Raw genomic sequence first — 15037 nt, forward strand, 5'->3', positions numbered from 1 at the left:
CCCGCGCCCCGCACACCCTGCCGGGTCGACCCCCACCCAATACCTTCTTCAGCTCGTTCTCGCTGGCGCCAGGAGGGACTCCCAGGATGTCGTACAGCTTCGTGTCAGCCACGTTAGCCATGGCGACCAGCCGGGCAGCGCTCGGAAAGGAAAGCGGCGGAGCGGAGCCGGGCCCACACAAGCGGCGTCGGCGGCAGCGCAGGCCGAGGGAGACAGCGAGGGGGGGGAGGTGGGGCCGAACTTTGACCCGACGCACGACGCGCCGTGACGTCGCCGCGCAGAGCTCGCCCTCTCGCTCGGGCGCAGCGGTTGGGTCCTGAGGCGGTCGGCCGGGATGCTCGCTTCTCCTGGGTATCTGGCCCGGGAGGCGGGACTGAGGATTATGGGGAGGAACGCTGCCCTGCGCTCTTCCGGAACACGGCGGGCCCCGTGCGTGTGAGGTCGCCGCGGGCACTGAGGAAGTGCGGAGGCCGGCGGCTGCCTCCTCAGTTACCCGCGAGCCCGGGTGTTACTTTCGCGGAGGCTCTGCGCTTCACAGCAGCTGGACGCCGGCCGACCTCAGGGTCGGGTTGCGCTGGAAACGAGCGCGCGTGGGATACGTGGGTACTTGTTCCTTTGAGAATCCCCCAACATCCCCAAAGTAGTGCATTACACCGCTGGACATAATTAACCACGTTATACCCGCGTAGTTCACCCATTTAGCCCCCTTCACGCCTCTGGTGTTTGAGAGGATTTACTAAGACAAATAAGACATTTAATAAAATTAACGTGTGTGTGTGTGTGTGTGTGTGTATGTGTGTGTGTGTCGGTTCTGGGGTGGGGCTTGAACTGAGGACCTTGGCGCTGTCGCTTAGTTTCTTTTGCTCAAGGCTGGCGCTCAAGTCTCACCTCTACTTACAGCTTTTTGCTGGCTAATTGGAGGTGGACGTTTCTGCTCTCCCTAGCTTCGAACTTGGATCATCAGATCTCAACCTTCTTAGTAGGGTTATAGCTGCCTAGCTCCAACCATTTCTTAAACTAGTTACTAGCCCATACTTAGGTTTCCCCAGGATCTTGCCTTTTACTGTTGGTTCGTGGCATTCAGATTCAAACCAAGGTCAGCCCATTTCACCTGGATCAAGTATCAACATACCTTTTAAAATTAGACCAGAGGTTTAGATGGCATGAGGCACCTGGAGGTGGTAATTTAGCCCAGAAAATGTGTACTGTGTGTTTATCACGTGCCTTCAAACCTGGCACCACTTACAGAAATACAACATTTTCTGATCTATTGGAACCTGAGACTTCAGCATAAGCTTGACACTCAGGATAATCTTTCTTCCTTCACATTCTCTCTGGCCTAGTTGTGGAGAGCTTCAGTGCCAAGTCAAGGACTTGGAAATTCAGCCTGAAAACCTGGGGGGGAGGAGAGGAGGGGGAATCTGATGACAGGTGATGAAGCTATTCATGAAATGCTACTACCTCTGTGAAGTTTTCCTTGTTCTCACAACCTGGCCAACATTGCTGACTCATTTATGTTAGTATGTTGCCTTGTTTGTTTAAAAGAGCATGTGCAGCATACTTAGGAGCCAAAAGCAACTAGGTACTGTATTAGATACCTATCCTTTGGATCCATTTGCTTACAGACTGTTTCTGGTTTCCTGGTGACCTCTGTGTGTTAGTCTTGGGGCTTAAACTCAGAGCCTGAGCTCTGTCCCTTAGCTTTATCACTCAAGCCTGATGCCACCATTCCACTTTTGGCTTTTTGATGGCTAATTGGTGATAAGGCTCTCACAGACTTTTCTGCCATGGCTGGCTTTGAACCTTGATTCTCAGCTCTTATTTTCTTGTATGTGTGTGAACCTTGAGCATCAGCTCCCATTGTCTTTTTTTTTTAAATAATTATTGAGATTAAGATGGAAGTGGTGCAGTGGCTCAAGTGATAGAGCTCTACCCTTGAGCTGAAGAGCTGAGGGACAGCGCCCAGGCCCAAAGTTCAAGCCCCACGACTGACAAAAAGCCGGGTGCCAGTGGCTCATGTCTGTAATCCTAGCTACTGAGGAGGCTGAGATTTGAGGATCGCGGTTCAAAGACAGCCTGGGCAGAAAAGTCTTGTGAGACTCTTATCTCCAATAAACCACTAGAAAACTGGATGTGGTGCTGTGGCTCAAGCAGTAGAGCGCTAGCCTTGAGCTGAAGAGCTTATGGATAGCACCCAGGCCCAGAGTTCAAGCCCCATGACCAACAACAACAACAAAAAAAAGCAAGACAAAAAACACATTAAGTGATTACATAAATTTCACAGTATTATGGTATAGTAATACTTAAAGTCAGAAACACATTTTAACCTTCACAAGGCAAATTAAAGTTTGTGAATTCTATAAGTTTTGAACATACAACTATTTCTTCCAAATAGGATGATATGTACATTCCTTTTGCTTAGTGTAAGCTGTTCCCTCTTTCCCTCTCATTCCCGCCCTCCCATCCATGCCCTTGAGTTGCTTAGTTCATTTTCATCAATGTCCAGTGCAGCTGATGGGCCCCTCTGAAGTATGTTTTCTCCTGTTTCCCTCTGATTCTGTGTCCTCCTCCTAGCTTTCCTCTGATACGTGTGCATGTGCCCACACATGCACACGTGCACACACACACACACACACACTATATGTGGTCAACAATATGGAGTTATTTAGAAGTGATACAACAAATTAAGTAGAGGTCCTTTGTTTTTTGAGTCCTGTTTACTTTGTAATATCTCCTTGCATTTTGAATTTAACATCCACATATCAGGGAGACTATGTTCTGTTTCTCTCAACTCTTGGCTTACCTCTCTCAACATGATTTGTTCTAGTTCCATCTATTTCCCTGTGAATGCCATTCTTTTGTCCTTTCTAATGGCTGCATAATATGTCATTGTATATAGGTACCACAATTTGAGGATATATTTATGTGTACTGGAGCATCTGGGTTGTTTCCATATCTTAGCTGTTGTGAACAGTGCTGCAATGAACATGGAGGTGTATGTGTCCTTTCTTACACCCAGATAAGGATCCCCAAAGACCATCAAGGAGGCGATTCTGATGTAAGCACAGGAAAGCCTGGACTCACAACCATCACCAATGCAGCAGGTCAGAGTTGAGAGCCAAGACCCTTCCTTCAGTAGGCTTTTATAGGGTTTCAGGGGCATTCTATACACCATAGCATCACTTAGCAAATCATATCATACCACAGGAAATTCATAAAATAATTCTAAAAGATAGTTCTCTTAACCAGTGGCGGGAACCCGACCAGGGACTGGGGGTTGGCTGGTTCATGGGGCTGATGCTTTTCGAAATGATTGGCTAAAGCAGATGATCTAAGCTGTGACCAAGTGGTCTTTATCTTGCATTTGGAACTTAGCTGTAGTTAGTGGAATTTACCATAAAGAAGGTTGTTCCTGGAATTTGGGCTCAAGGGGAGTTGCTGATATCGTTCCTTGAGTTTGGGCTCAAGGGAATTGCTGATACAGTTCCTGGAGTTTCAGTTATAGTGCCTTAACAGGATGGAATCTAAACCTAAAATGGCTATATTATATTTTGTTCAGGCTTCACATTCCCCCCTCTATTAGTGACTAAGGGGGCCAATCATGGTCCCTTGATATCTAGCTCTATGTTAACTTCATCTATGGGCTGATACTGAGATCTGAGAACTGGTACCCAGACTGCATTAACCTGCTCTTTTACAAAGGTTACTTAGCCTGTTAATCATGCATCGACCAATTGTGAGTATCAGAATTAACAATATCAGGGGTCCAGCCAGAGGCGTTACCTATTGGACCAAAGGGTTGTAAAGCCATCCAATGTCCAGGTTGGTAGTGGGATGTTTGCAAAGCCCCTCATGTTTTCTTTTTTCTTTCCACCAGTCCTGACTCTGTATATCACAGCTAACTTACACCAGCTGTACTCATAAGCTCCATTTTTTTTTTTTTTTTGGTCTGGTCATGGGGGCTGAACTCTGGGCCTGGGCGCTGTCCCTCAGCTCTTCAACTCAAGGCTAGCGCTCTACCACTTGAGCCACAGTGCCACTTCCGGGTTTTTTCTTTTTGCTTATGTGGTGCTGAGGAAGCGCTCTACCACTGAGCCACCTTCCCAGCCCTCATAAGCTCCTTTTTTTTTTTTTGGTCCGGTCGTGGGGCCTGAACTCTGGGCCTGGGCACTGTCACTCAGCTCTTCAGCTCAAGGCTAGTGCTCTACCACTTGAGCCACAGCGCCACTTCCGGTTTTTTTCTTTTTGCTTATGTGGTGCTGAGGAATCGAACCCAGGGCCTCGAGCATGCAAGGCAAGCACTCTACCACTGAGCCACCTTCCCAGCCCATAAGCTCCATTTTTAAGACACATTCATACCATTTGCTACATACTTAAACTTTCTGGAGCTTGTCGTCTTCCCTTTTTCACTCAGATACAAACACTTTAAGACAATCCTTTTCTTATCCAAAGGGGACTAATTTTTTCCCCAATTCCTTTCCCAAGGCTTTCTTTACTACCCTCTTTTTTCCCTGAGTTTCTTTTGCAGCTTGAATGTAAGACTGCCCATTTTTTCCTTTGGCTTGTGGAACCAAGTTATCTCAGAACAGCCTCAAGGCATCACTGGGGTGGAGAAGCTTGCTAGATTTTAAGGCTAACTGCAGGGCTGGGTCTCATTCCTCTTACTACCTCCCTTGATAAAAATCTCTCCTTTATCTTTAACACTCACCTGGGAGGAAGCAGGTTATTAACATACCAGAGCTAAACTAGGCTGTGACGGTAAAGTGGATTTCCAGTCCTTATGCCCTGAAGTGCCTAAGGCAAGCCAGTGATGTCCTTACCCCCAATATCTACTGTGGGAGTAGAGAGGGTTACTGTATATCACCAAAAGGATGTCCCACAAGATCTTAGTTTTAGCAGACTCAAAGCAGTTTTCCACTGGGAAGCAGTCTCAGGTGATTGAATCAGGCAGGAGGTCATTCTATGTTTATCACCATGGAGGTGGTCTGGGTGACAATGTAGATTTCCTCAGGTCAGGCTGTCGTTGAACTTTACCCATTAGGGTGTGCAGCAGCAGCAGCAGCAGGGTCTCTTAGTGGTTCCAAGGGACTGTCATACCTCATGCTGGGCTGCAAATTCCTACACAGACTGGTTAAGGATACATTGCATAGGCTTGGCAGGCTGTGGCCCAACTGGTTTTTAAGACTGTTTAGACAATAGCCCAGGACAATTTATTAAGACAACAACTTTTTACTAACCAGATATTTTTGTAAACAGACAGAAGGCTTGGTTTTGTAACCATCTCCAACAGATGCAGTCCACACTTGCACACATGTTAAGACTATTCTATTTTGCCTCATTTTTTCTAAAACTGACTCTGGACTCTTGATCTTAAAAGGGGATGATGGGCAAAAATTCATCTGTAACTTCAAGCTGACTCAGTCAGGGGTGTTGATCCTACCTAGCCAGGAACCTATAACCTTAACCTATTACAAAGAGGTTACCAGGGTTAGATGTCATTAAGAACAATATTTTAACTTTTGACAACTGCAGCCCTTTTCTCCAGCTACAGCAATGTAGCTTGTTTAGCACTCTGGTTTGCAAAAGCATCTTTCTGGATGGCTTAGGAACCTGATCTCTAGTGACCCTACCAATGCCTAAGTTACCTGTGCAGGCCTTCAGGAAGATATCAACAGAAACACTCTCAGGTTTACAAACATTTTCCTGAACAGATGAATTTAATGTAGCTGGTGTCAGCTCAAAAGTTTCTATCAATTAGGGCTTTTGGCACATACAGGGGCTGGGATTTAAACTATCCCCCAGATTTTGTAACTTTCTTTTTACTACTATCACAGAAGACTGGCACGTTTCTGTCCCTTACAAGGTAGATAGTCATGGACATTAGGCATGCTTACAAACTATCTTCCCATGACTTCCTGGCTCTGACCAATTTTGAAGGGATACACACAAATAACTCTAGGATCTGACTTTATTTCTGCCATCCAAGCAGTGGCTTACTGCCTCTGGATGCTCCACCATTGCTGTTGTCCCAGGAGTGTCTTCTCCACACTGGGATAAATGCCTCATTGGTATTTCCCTTAGTTGGTCACTAGACTTGAACTTGGGGCCTGAGTGCTGCCCCTCAGCTCTCCAGCTCAAGGCTAGCACTCTGACACTTTGAGTCCCAAAGCAATTCTGCTTGCACTTTCAGCACTCTGCTGGCTGATTAGAGGTAACAGTCTCACAGGGACCTTTTTCTGCCTGGGCTGGCTTCGAACTGCAGTTTGCAGTTTGAAGATCAATGAATCTTCAAATGGCGACTTTACTCTAATTAAAAGCAACAAGGTGGTCAACATAGAAGTAGCTTTAACGCATGCTCTTACCTGGAACTTATTAAGAGCCAGTTACACCTGACAAACTTGTAAGAATTCTCACTCCTTTTTGTGGGCCTGCTGGGAACTGTTACAAAAACCTATAAGAGCAAACTAAAATAGCAATTAAGCAATTATTTTGGTAATCCTAATTTTTCCTTTTTGCACTTTGAGGCAAATGTTAAAAACAATTTTACTTTTAAACTTTATATCCAGAAATCCATTCCTAATTTTTAAGCCCCTTATTAATCTCTGATTCAATATTTTATACTTTAGTTTTCATTTGTGTTTTGAAAAGATCCCTTGAAATCTTGAGGCCAAGTGTCACTCATTGCCTCTTGGCTACTTCTTTTTTTTTTTTAAACAGATAGACATTAAAAACTTTTAGACTCGGGCTGGGAAGGTGGCTCAGTGGTAGAGCACTTGCCTTGCATGCATGAAGCCCTGGGTTTGATTCCTCAGTACCACATAAGCAAGAAGAAAAAAGCTGGAAGTGATGCTGTGGCTCAAGCAGTAGAGTGCTAGCCTTGAGCTGAAGAGCTGAGGGACAGCGCCCAGGCCCAGAGTTCAGGCCCCATGATCGGACACCCCCCCAAAAAAAAAATAAAACCAAAAAACTTTTAAACTCAAATGACAATTTTTCCTTAATGCAAGAGTTACAATCACCATCACTGTACCAAGAAGCTAGACTTAACATCTTTATGACTTTTAAAAACATATCCTAATTGTAGAATATCATTGAAAGCAAGTCACATTATACAAATAAACTTTTTAACCCTCTTTTTAAGGCCTTTTAATTTTTATTTATTTTTTGTCGGTCATGGAGTTTGAACTCTGGGCCTGAGCACTGTCCCTCAGCTCTTCAGCTCAAGGCTAGCACTCTACCACTTGAGCACAACATCCTTAACTTTAATTTTAACACATCCAAGGGGCAGTTTTAGCAATACTAGATCATCACATCATTAATTTTTACATCATGTTTCCAGTTATCTGCAGGAAAAAGGGACAGAACAAAGATGTGCCACTCAGCCCCTCCTATGGAATGGGCACTCACCCAATCCGACTCTTTAGGGTTAGATAAACTGCGTTTGTGCCCTCTTTCACCTTGCGTGGACTCCTCCCAGGGCCTGTCCCCACCATGCATGATCAGCTGAACTGCACTTCTGCCTGTTCACCCTCACCCCTAAAGATAGGTCTTCTGTTGGCTTCTAAGTTTTTCCCTTTTTTTTACTCTTGGTTCTTGAGTGAAATATACAATTTTAGACAGACAAAATAGGTAAAGTCTTTGACAGTGTTAAACAAACCTCAAATTTCTATTATTTACCCCAAATTTTAGCAGAAGAAACTAAATCCCAAACAGCCAATGCCTTTTTGTTAAGCCAGATAACTTGGTTACAGTGTAAACAGCCTTATACATTCTAAAATACCAGATTGTAAAATATCAGATTTTCTAATTTTCAAGTGAAAGAATCCTTTAAAAGCCTTTTAAAATAATGTGAAAATTCTTTAAAAATTTTCGGTAATGTCCAAACCTCATAACCTTTTTAATTTTAAGCTTAAACTCACCCAATTGTTACAGCATGCTGACAATTTTTATCTTGAACATGTTCACAAACACATACAAAACACATTCACACAGATCTTAAAGCATGTAAAAATGAAAACCAGTTGTATGTACATTTTCTAAAATTCAGTGGCAAGAGAATTTTTTTTCTTTTTGACAATTTTACTCTTGCAGATGACAAAAATTTAAGACAACACTTTAACAAAGCACTTCTTCTAGGCTGTATTTTCTCAGGGCTTGCTTGTTTAGCCATGCATTTTACCAATTGAATACCTTCAGTTGGAGGAAGGCTGGGGGGGGGGGGGCAGGCGGAGGGCGAGAAGTCACCTGAAACTAAACTGGCCTGATTCTGTGTTTTACCCAATTTTAGACAAGAGCACTTTACAAAATGTTACATTGTCAGGACCAGCTGAAAAGTCCAAACCAGGCACACAGCCTTCTACACCCTCCCCTCTCTCAGCCTCCACAAGGAGAGCCTGAGGCTTGAAGAGGACCAAACTAGTCCAGTAACTTTCCATGCCCCACAGGAAGGGGGAGATAGCAGGTCTCTGACTGGTCCCAGGGGGAGGCTGGAACTTTTATTCCCTCAAAGATGTTCAAACAAATAACAAAAAACCAAATCAACACAAAAACCAAGGATCCACATTTAAAATTAGTACCAATTCTAAAACAGAACAAGACAAGACAACAACCAAAGGCTGAGTTGGGGCCTAATGGGCCCCCAGCTCATCCCTACCAGAACTCTGCGCCATTCTCACTCAGCAAGCTGAATTCAGTCAGCTGAGTGAGCCCACCACTCCTACCCAGAACTTCTACCTCTGAGAACAGAACAGAAAACACACCAAAGTAAACAAGACACATAAGTGGCCACAAAGATAAAATCAGGTCTCAGTGAATGGGACAACATCTCGCTATCATTTACAAGTGGGACTCAAATCTCATCAACCCCCTCTACTCACCTCCGGAGGATTTTTCTTTTAGATTCCAGCAAACATTGATCCAGGGACCATCCAAGGCAGAAGAGAATTCCCAGTCATCTTGGCGCAAGGAAAATAAGTCCCTAGCGGCCCTCCCCTCAGACCGGCAGATTCTCCCCCATGCTCAGACCCCACCCTGGGCCAAGGCCTAAGGCTAAGATCCTGTTGCAGCCACTCTGCTCTACAGAATGTAGTTTCCCTTTTCTGACCTCCACACTTAAGTCCTACCCTCTCCTTTTAACCTCTTTAAAATGGTCAGTCAAAAGTGAAAGGGGAGGGGTGGGAAGGTGGCTCAGAAGTAGAGAGCTTGCCTTACATACATGAGGTCCTGGGTTCGATTCCTCAGCACCACATTAAAAAAAGAAAAAAGCCGGAAGTGGTGCTGTGGCTCAAGTGGTAGAGCACTAGCCTTGAGCTGAAGAGCTGAGAGACAGCGCCCAGGCCCAGAGTTCAGGCCCCACGACCGGACCCCCCTTCCTCCCCCCCAAAAAAAGTGAAAGGGGAGTGGTTTGAGTCTGTTCCATACTGTCAGTCACACAGAAATACAAAGCAACTGACAAACACAAAAGCAAAATTGACAAACAAAAAGACAAATCCCTCCTGTCCACCAGAGGCAGAAAGGAAACCAGAATGCCGGCTCTAGGCCAGTCCACAGGAGCGACCCGCCTCATCCAATCAGAATTTCCAAAGGCATGGAAGCCTCTCAGAAGGGCCTGAAGCGTCTTCGAGGACCCCTGACTGACGACCCTCCAGTGCATCCACCTAGGTCTTATGTCAACCTGAACAGATTTTCCAATTCTCAGATTCGGGCCCCCAAAATGAAATACAACCACACAGAAGTGAAAGCAGACAGACACAACTCACCGATCGGGGTCTAACTCTCCGGTTCGTGAATCCTGGGGTCTGAGGGATTCCAGACGAGCCCCCAGATCTTATGCCCAGATAAGGATCCCAAAGACCACCAAGGAGGCGATTCCTACATAAGCACAGGAGAGTCATCTATTACAAGCTCAAGCCTGGACTCACAGCCATCACCAATGCAGCAGGTCAGAGTTGAGAGCCAAGACCCTTCCTTCAGCAGGGTTTTTATAGGGTTTCAAGGGCATTCTATACACCATAGCATCACTTAGCAAATCATATCATACCACAGGAAATTCATAAAATAATTCTAAAATATGATCCGCTTAACCAACCAGGGACTAGGGGTTGGCTGGTTCATGGGGCTGATGCTTTTCGAAATGATTGGCTAAAGCAGATGATCTGAGCTGTGACCAAGTGGTCTTTATCTTGCAGGAGCATTTGGAACTTAGCTGTAGTTAGTGGAGTTTACCATAAAGAAGGTTGTTCCTGGAATTTGGGCTCAAGGGGAGTTGTTGATACAGTTCCTGGAGTTTCAGTTATAGTGCCTTAACAGGATGGAATCTAAACCTAAAATGGCTATATTATATTTTGTTCAGGCTTCACACCTTGTATCCTGGTCTCTGTTGCTCAGGCTAGATGCTTAGGAGTAGTATGGCTGGGTCAAGAGGGAGGTCTATATTTAGCTTTCTGAGATACTTCCAGACTACTTTCCAGACTGATTATATTAGTATATGTTCCCACCAGCCATGCAATAGGGTTCTTTTTTCTCCACATCCCTACCAGCATTTATTGTTGGCTGAATTTAGGATATGGGCCATTCTGACTGGGGTAAGGTGGTATCTCAGTGTTGTTTTTATTTGCATTTCCTTGAGAGCTTGTTTGGAGGTTCTAGCAAGGGAGTGCAGCTACTCGTATACCCTTGACAGAAAACCGGTCCTCCTCTATCAGGGCTGGTCATCCTCTTCGACCGAGCGCACAGCTTCAGGAGGGATGCACATGGAGCGGTGAGGGAGGAAGGGGACACCCGCCCAGCCAGCCAGCTCAATCGAATCAACCCTGGTGATCAGTGGGGTGACAGATGTCGCAGCCAGATCGTCCTCACATCCATATTTGCATTTCCTTTACAGCCAGGCATGATGAATATTTTTTATGTGTTTCTTTGTCATTTTTATCTCTTCTTCTGAGAAGTCTCTCTTTAGTTCCCTTGCCCATTTAATGATTGGTTTGTTAGATTTGGGAGGGATTAGTTTCTTGAGTTTCCTGTATATAGTGGATATTAGGCCTTTGTCTGATATTTTGCTGGTAAATATCTTTTCCCAGTTAGTTGGCTGTCTTTCTAGTTTGGTTGCTATGTCTTTAGCTGTGCAGAAACTTTTTATTTTAAGGTAGTCTCATTTGTTGAGTCTCTCTCCAATTTGTAGTGACCCTGGGACTCTGTTCAGAAAGTTCCTGCCTGTGCCTCTAGGAACAGTATAATGCCTATAGTCTCTCCTACTCTGTCCTGCAATAGTTTCAGAGATTCAGGTTTGATGTTAAGGTCTTTAATCCATTTTGAGTTAATGTTAGTGCATGGTGATAGGCTGGGGTCCCCTTTCAGTTTTCTGAATGTGGCCACCCATTTTCTCTCCTGCATAGTTGAAGAGGCTGTGTTTCTTTCACTGTATGTCTTTGGCTCCTTTGTCAAGTATCAGCTGACTATACATGTGTGACTTTATTTCTGGATCTTCTAATCTATTCCATTGGTCTTCGGGTTGTTTTTGTGCCAATACCAAGCTGTTTTTGTTATTATGGCTATATTCTAGAGCTTAAAATTTGGTATCGTGATCTGTCCTGTGTTGTTTCTTTTGCCTAGGATTGCTTTGGCAATTCTAAGTCTTTTGTTGTTCCATATGAATTTTTGGATTATTTTCTCTATTTTAGTAAAGAACATCATTGGGCTTTTCCCATTCTCTTAATTTACTTACATTTCTGGCTTAACTCCTAGGATTCCCCAAATACATCCATTCTCTGTATGGAATGTCCCTCAGTCTTCTTATATCTCCCTGCTTGGCAATATCATTTTCTCATTTCTTCTACAGTTTCCACTGGAGGAAGTATGAACTGAAGGCTCTTTGTTACAACTTTCATATTGTTATATTCTGTTGATAAACTGTTGAAAGAGCTGAATTTTTCTCGTTGTTTCCTTTTTAGTTTCCCCCCCCCAAAAGGAAAACCCCTCAATTGATTTAATTTTAGTTTCTGATAATCTAGTGAACAGTATCTGGATAGATTTACTCCTTAGCTCTAAAAGTTATTATTTTTTATTTTGCCAGTCCTGGGGCTTGAACTCCAGTCCTGGGCACTGTCCCTGAGTTTCTTTGGCTCAAGGCTAGCACTCTACGACTTGAGCCACAGGGCCACTTCCCAGCTCTTTTCTGTTTATGTGGCACAGCGGAATTGAACCCAGGGCTACATGCATGCTAGGCAAGCACTCTACTACTAAGCATTCCCAGCCCTATTTCTTAATATTAATTCTAAACCAGTAACCAGTTTCTATTTTAAAATCTTTCTCTCATTTATTTACAATACTTCACACATTTCCAAACTGTAGTTATTTGCTAATTTTGTAGACCAGCAAGCTATTTCAGAACAGCTCTGTGCTTCCTGTGACACAGGCTCTCCTCTTTGTCTTCACAGATTTGAATTAAACTTATGTCAGTGTGAGAATTGTAACACTTCAGTGCCACTGATTATGTTTTGGGGGTAACTCATTTAGCATTTTTTAAACTTAAAAGCTCATTACTTAGCTAGGGCCATGAAGGAGAAAAGACATTTATCTCATTTCATGCCACCATAAAATGCTGAGTCACAGGGCATCTGAGGGCTGTTCTCATGAGGATGGTAATTTCAGAGGTCTCCAGGTTTACATGTTCAGTTCCTATATTTTCATAATTTTCAAAACTATGTGGGATGAGAAGGGAGATAAGGACTATATAAAATAACAGTGCCTTATTTTTATTTATTTACTTATTTGACAGGTCCTAGGGCTTGAACTCAGGGCCTGGGCACTGTCACTGAACTGCTTTTTGTACAAGGCTAGCACTCTATCACTTGAGCCAGAGTACCACTTCCAGCCTTTTCTGTTTATGTGGTACTAGGGAATCAAACGAAGGGCTTTATGCATGCTAGGCAAGCACTTTACTACTAAGCCACATTCTTAGCCCTAACTGCCTTATTTTTGAAGGCCATTCCTACTGTTCACAAGTAATTGAGTATAAAAACATGTAATCCATTACATGTTTCCATGTAATGTAGTCCATTACATGTTTAGCCAGTATAGATCACTCAAGAAGCTTAGAAATTTTTTTTCCTGCCTTTAATTTTTTATTTAATTAAAAAAAATTTTTTTAGCTGGCCCTAAGACTTCAAATCAGGGCCTGGGCATTGTCCCTGAGCTTTTGAACTCACGGTTAATGTTCTATCACTTGGTCCACAGCTCCATTTCTGGATTTTTGTTGGTTAATTGGAGATAAGAGTCTCAAGGATTTTCCTGCCCAGGCTGGCTTCACACAATGATTTTCAAATTTTAGCCTCCTGATACAATGAGGATTATAGACTTGAGCCACCAGCACTGTGCTCTGTCTTCAGTTTTGAATTTACATAGTAAGTGAAGTAAGATAATATATTGTTCAGAGATTCACAGAAGTGCTGATGGTTCTTATTATGAGATGTCAGGACCACAAAAGTTGATGATTGCTGGTACTTGGGGAAAGGAAAAAAATGTAGAATTTGGATCAGTGGATAAAACTGAATTCCTAGCAGTAACTAAACTAGTACTAAACCAGCAGTAGTTAACTATTACTGCTGAGGGGGCAGCAGGGTTGTTTATAGTATTTCCAATTCCACCACACCATGTGAAGATTTGTGAAGTTTTCCTCTAAAAGTAGGGATTCTTCACGTAGAGTCCTTGACTTCAATAATAGTAAGAATTTCTGGACAAGTTACAATGGTAACTTGCTTTATTGAGTAAGCAAGTAAGTAGGCAAGCAGACAGACAAGCAAGAAAGAGAAGGTTCGCTCCAATAGAGCGTGGGTGCTCTCAAAGGAAGAGAAAAGCACAGCTCTTTGGCTCTTGGGGTATTATTTATATGGTAAAGGCTGGGGGTCTGACTTAAAGATAAGAGAAGAATTTTTCTTTGCTTTAGTCACTCCTGATGTTACACTTTCTGAGTTCCTGGGTGTTTGGGCATTTCTTCCAGGTAACAATGCATCCTGCCATAAAACAGATGCTTGTCCTTGAGATAAGGAAGGCATCCTGTTGTTTACTTTTGGGTAGGAAGGTGCTTACATTTTTTTTTGGGGGGGGGGCATTTGTCTCAGGAAGGCATACATCCCGCCAATCAAATGTTAATTCTTGGTGTGAGAAATGCATCTCTAAGGAAGGAGTGCATCCTGTTGTCTCTCTTTGAAGCAAAGATAGTGCTATATTTTTAAATACCTTGTTTCAGAATTGCCTTTACCAGGCTTCATTTTCCCCTAAAATGACTTCTTTCCCTTAAGTTTAAGGGAAGTAGTTGAATATCTCCTGTATTTACTGTAAGCTTAAGTTTTTTGAATTCCTGGCAGCCATTTACCATGCTCATTTTCCCTAGTCTATCCTGCCTCACAGTGATCTAAAGGAAATGAGATAATTAGCTATGTGGACATAGAAGAAAAAGAATTTCTCAGGCAGCTGGGCACTGATGGCTCCCACCTGTAATCCTAGCTACTCAGGAGGCTGAGATCTGAGGATCTCGGTTCAAAGCCAGCCCGGGCATAAGAGACCGTGAGACTCCTGTCTCCAATAAACCACCAGAAAACCGGAAGTGGCGCTGTAGCTCAAGTGGTAGAGCGCTCACCTTGAGCTGAAGAGCTGAAGGACAGTGCCCAGGCCCAGAGTTCAAGCCCAATGGCCAACAAAAAAAAAAAAAAAAAGAATTTCTCAGGCAGTGGGGCCCATAAAGGCCCTAAAGCAGAATATGCCTGGCTTAGTACAGAAAGGCAACTATCAGGGCCAGGAAACAGGGAGATTATAGAAAGAGCTCATGTCAGAAGTTATAGGAGACTGACATTAGTCCATGAGCGGGAGCCAGTAAAGAATTAATGTGTGTGTGTGTGTGTGTGTGTGTGTGTGTGACAGAGAGAGAGAGAGAGAGTGCACATAGGCTGATAGGAACAGATGTTAGAATTATCTTAAAGCCTAAAATTCTCTGTACTATTTGGGGTTCTCTGCCCATCAAATCCCGATACACTCAAATTCTCTGAAC

General features: G+C 43.7%; 1 protein-coding gene across 1 annotated transcript in view; it reads right to left on the reverse strand.

The window, feature by feature from the left end:
- The window catches only part of Dnaja2 (DnaJ (Hsp40) homolog, subfamily A, member 2), a 20625-nt gene extending 20399 nt beyond the window's left edge, over nt 1-226 (reverse strand). The window contains exon 1 of the mRNA XM_013036076.1: nt 44-226. Coding sequence (XP_012891530.1) covers nt 44-121 — 78 coding nt within the window. The 5' untranslated portion in view covers nt 122-226. The remainder of the gene's footprint in view (nt 1-43) is intronic.
- Nucleotides 227-15037: the final 14811 nt, after the last annotated feature.

Source organism: Dipodomys ordii, unplaced genomic scaffold, assembly GCF_000151885.1.
Source record: "Dipodomys ordii isolate 6190 unplaced genomic scaffold, Dord_2.0 Scaffold247, whole genome shotgun sequence".
In the NCBI taxonomy this organism is placed as follows: Eukaryota; Metazoa; Chordata; class Mammalia; order Rodentia; family Heteromyidae; genus Dipodomys; species Dipodomys ordii.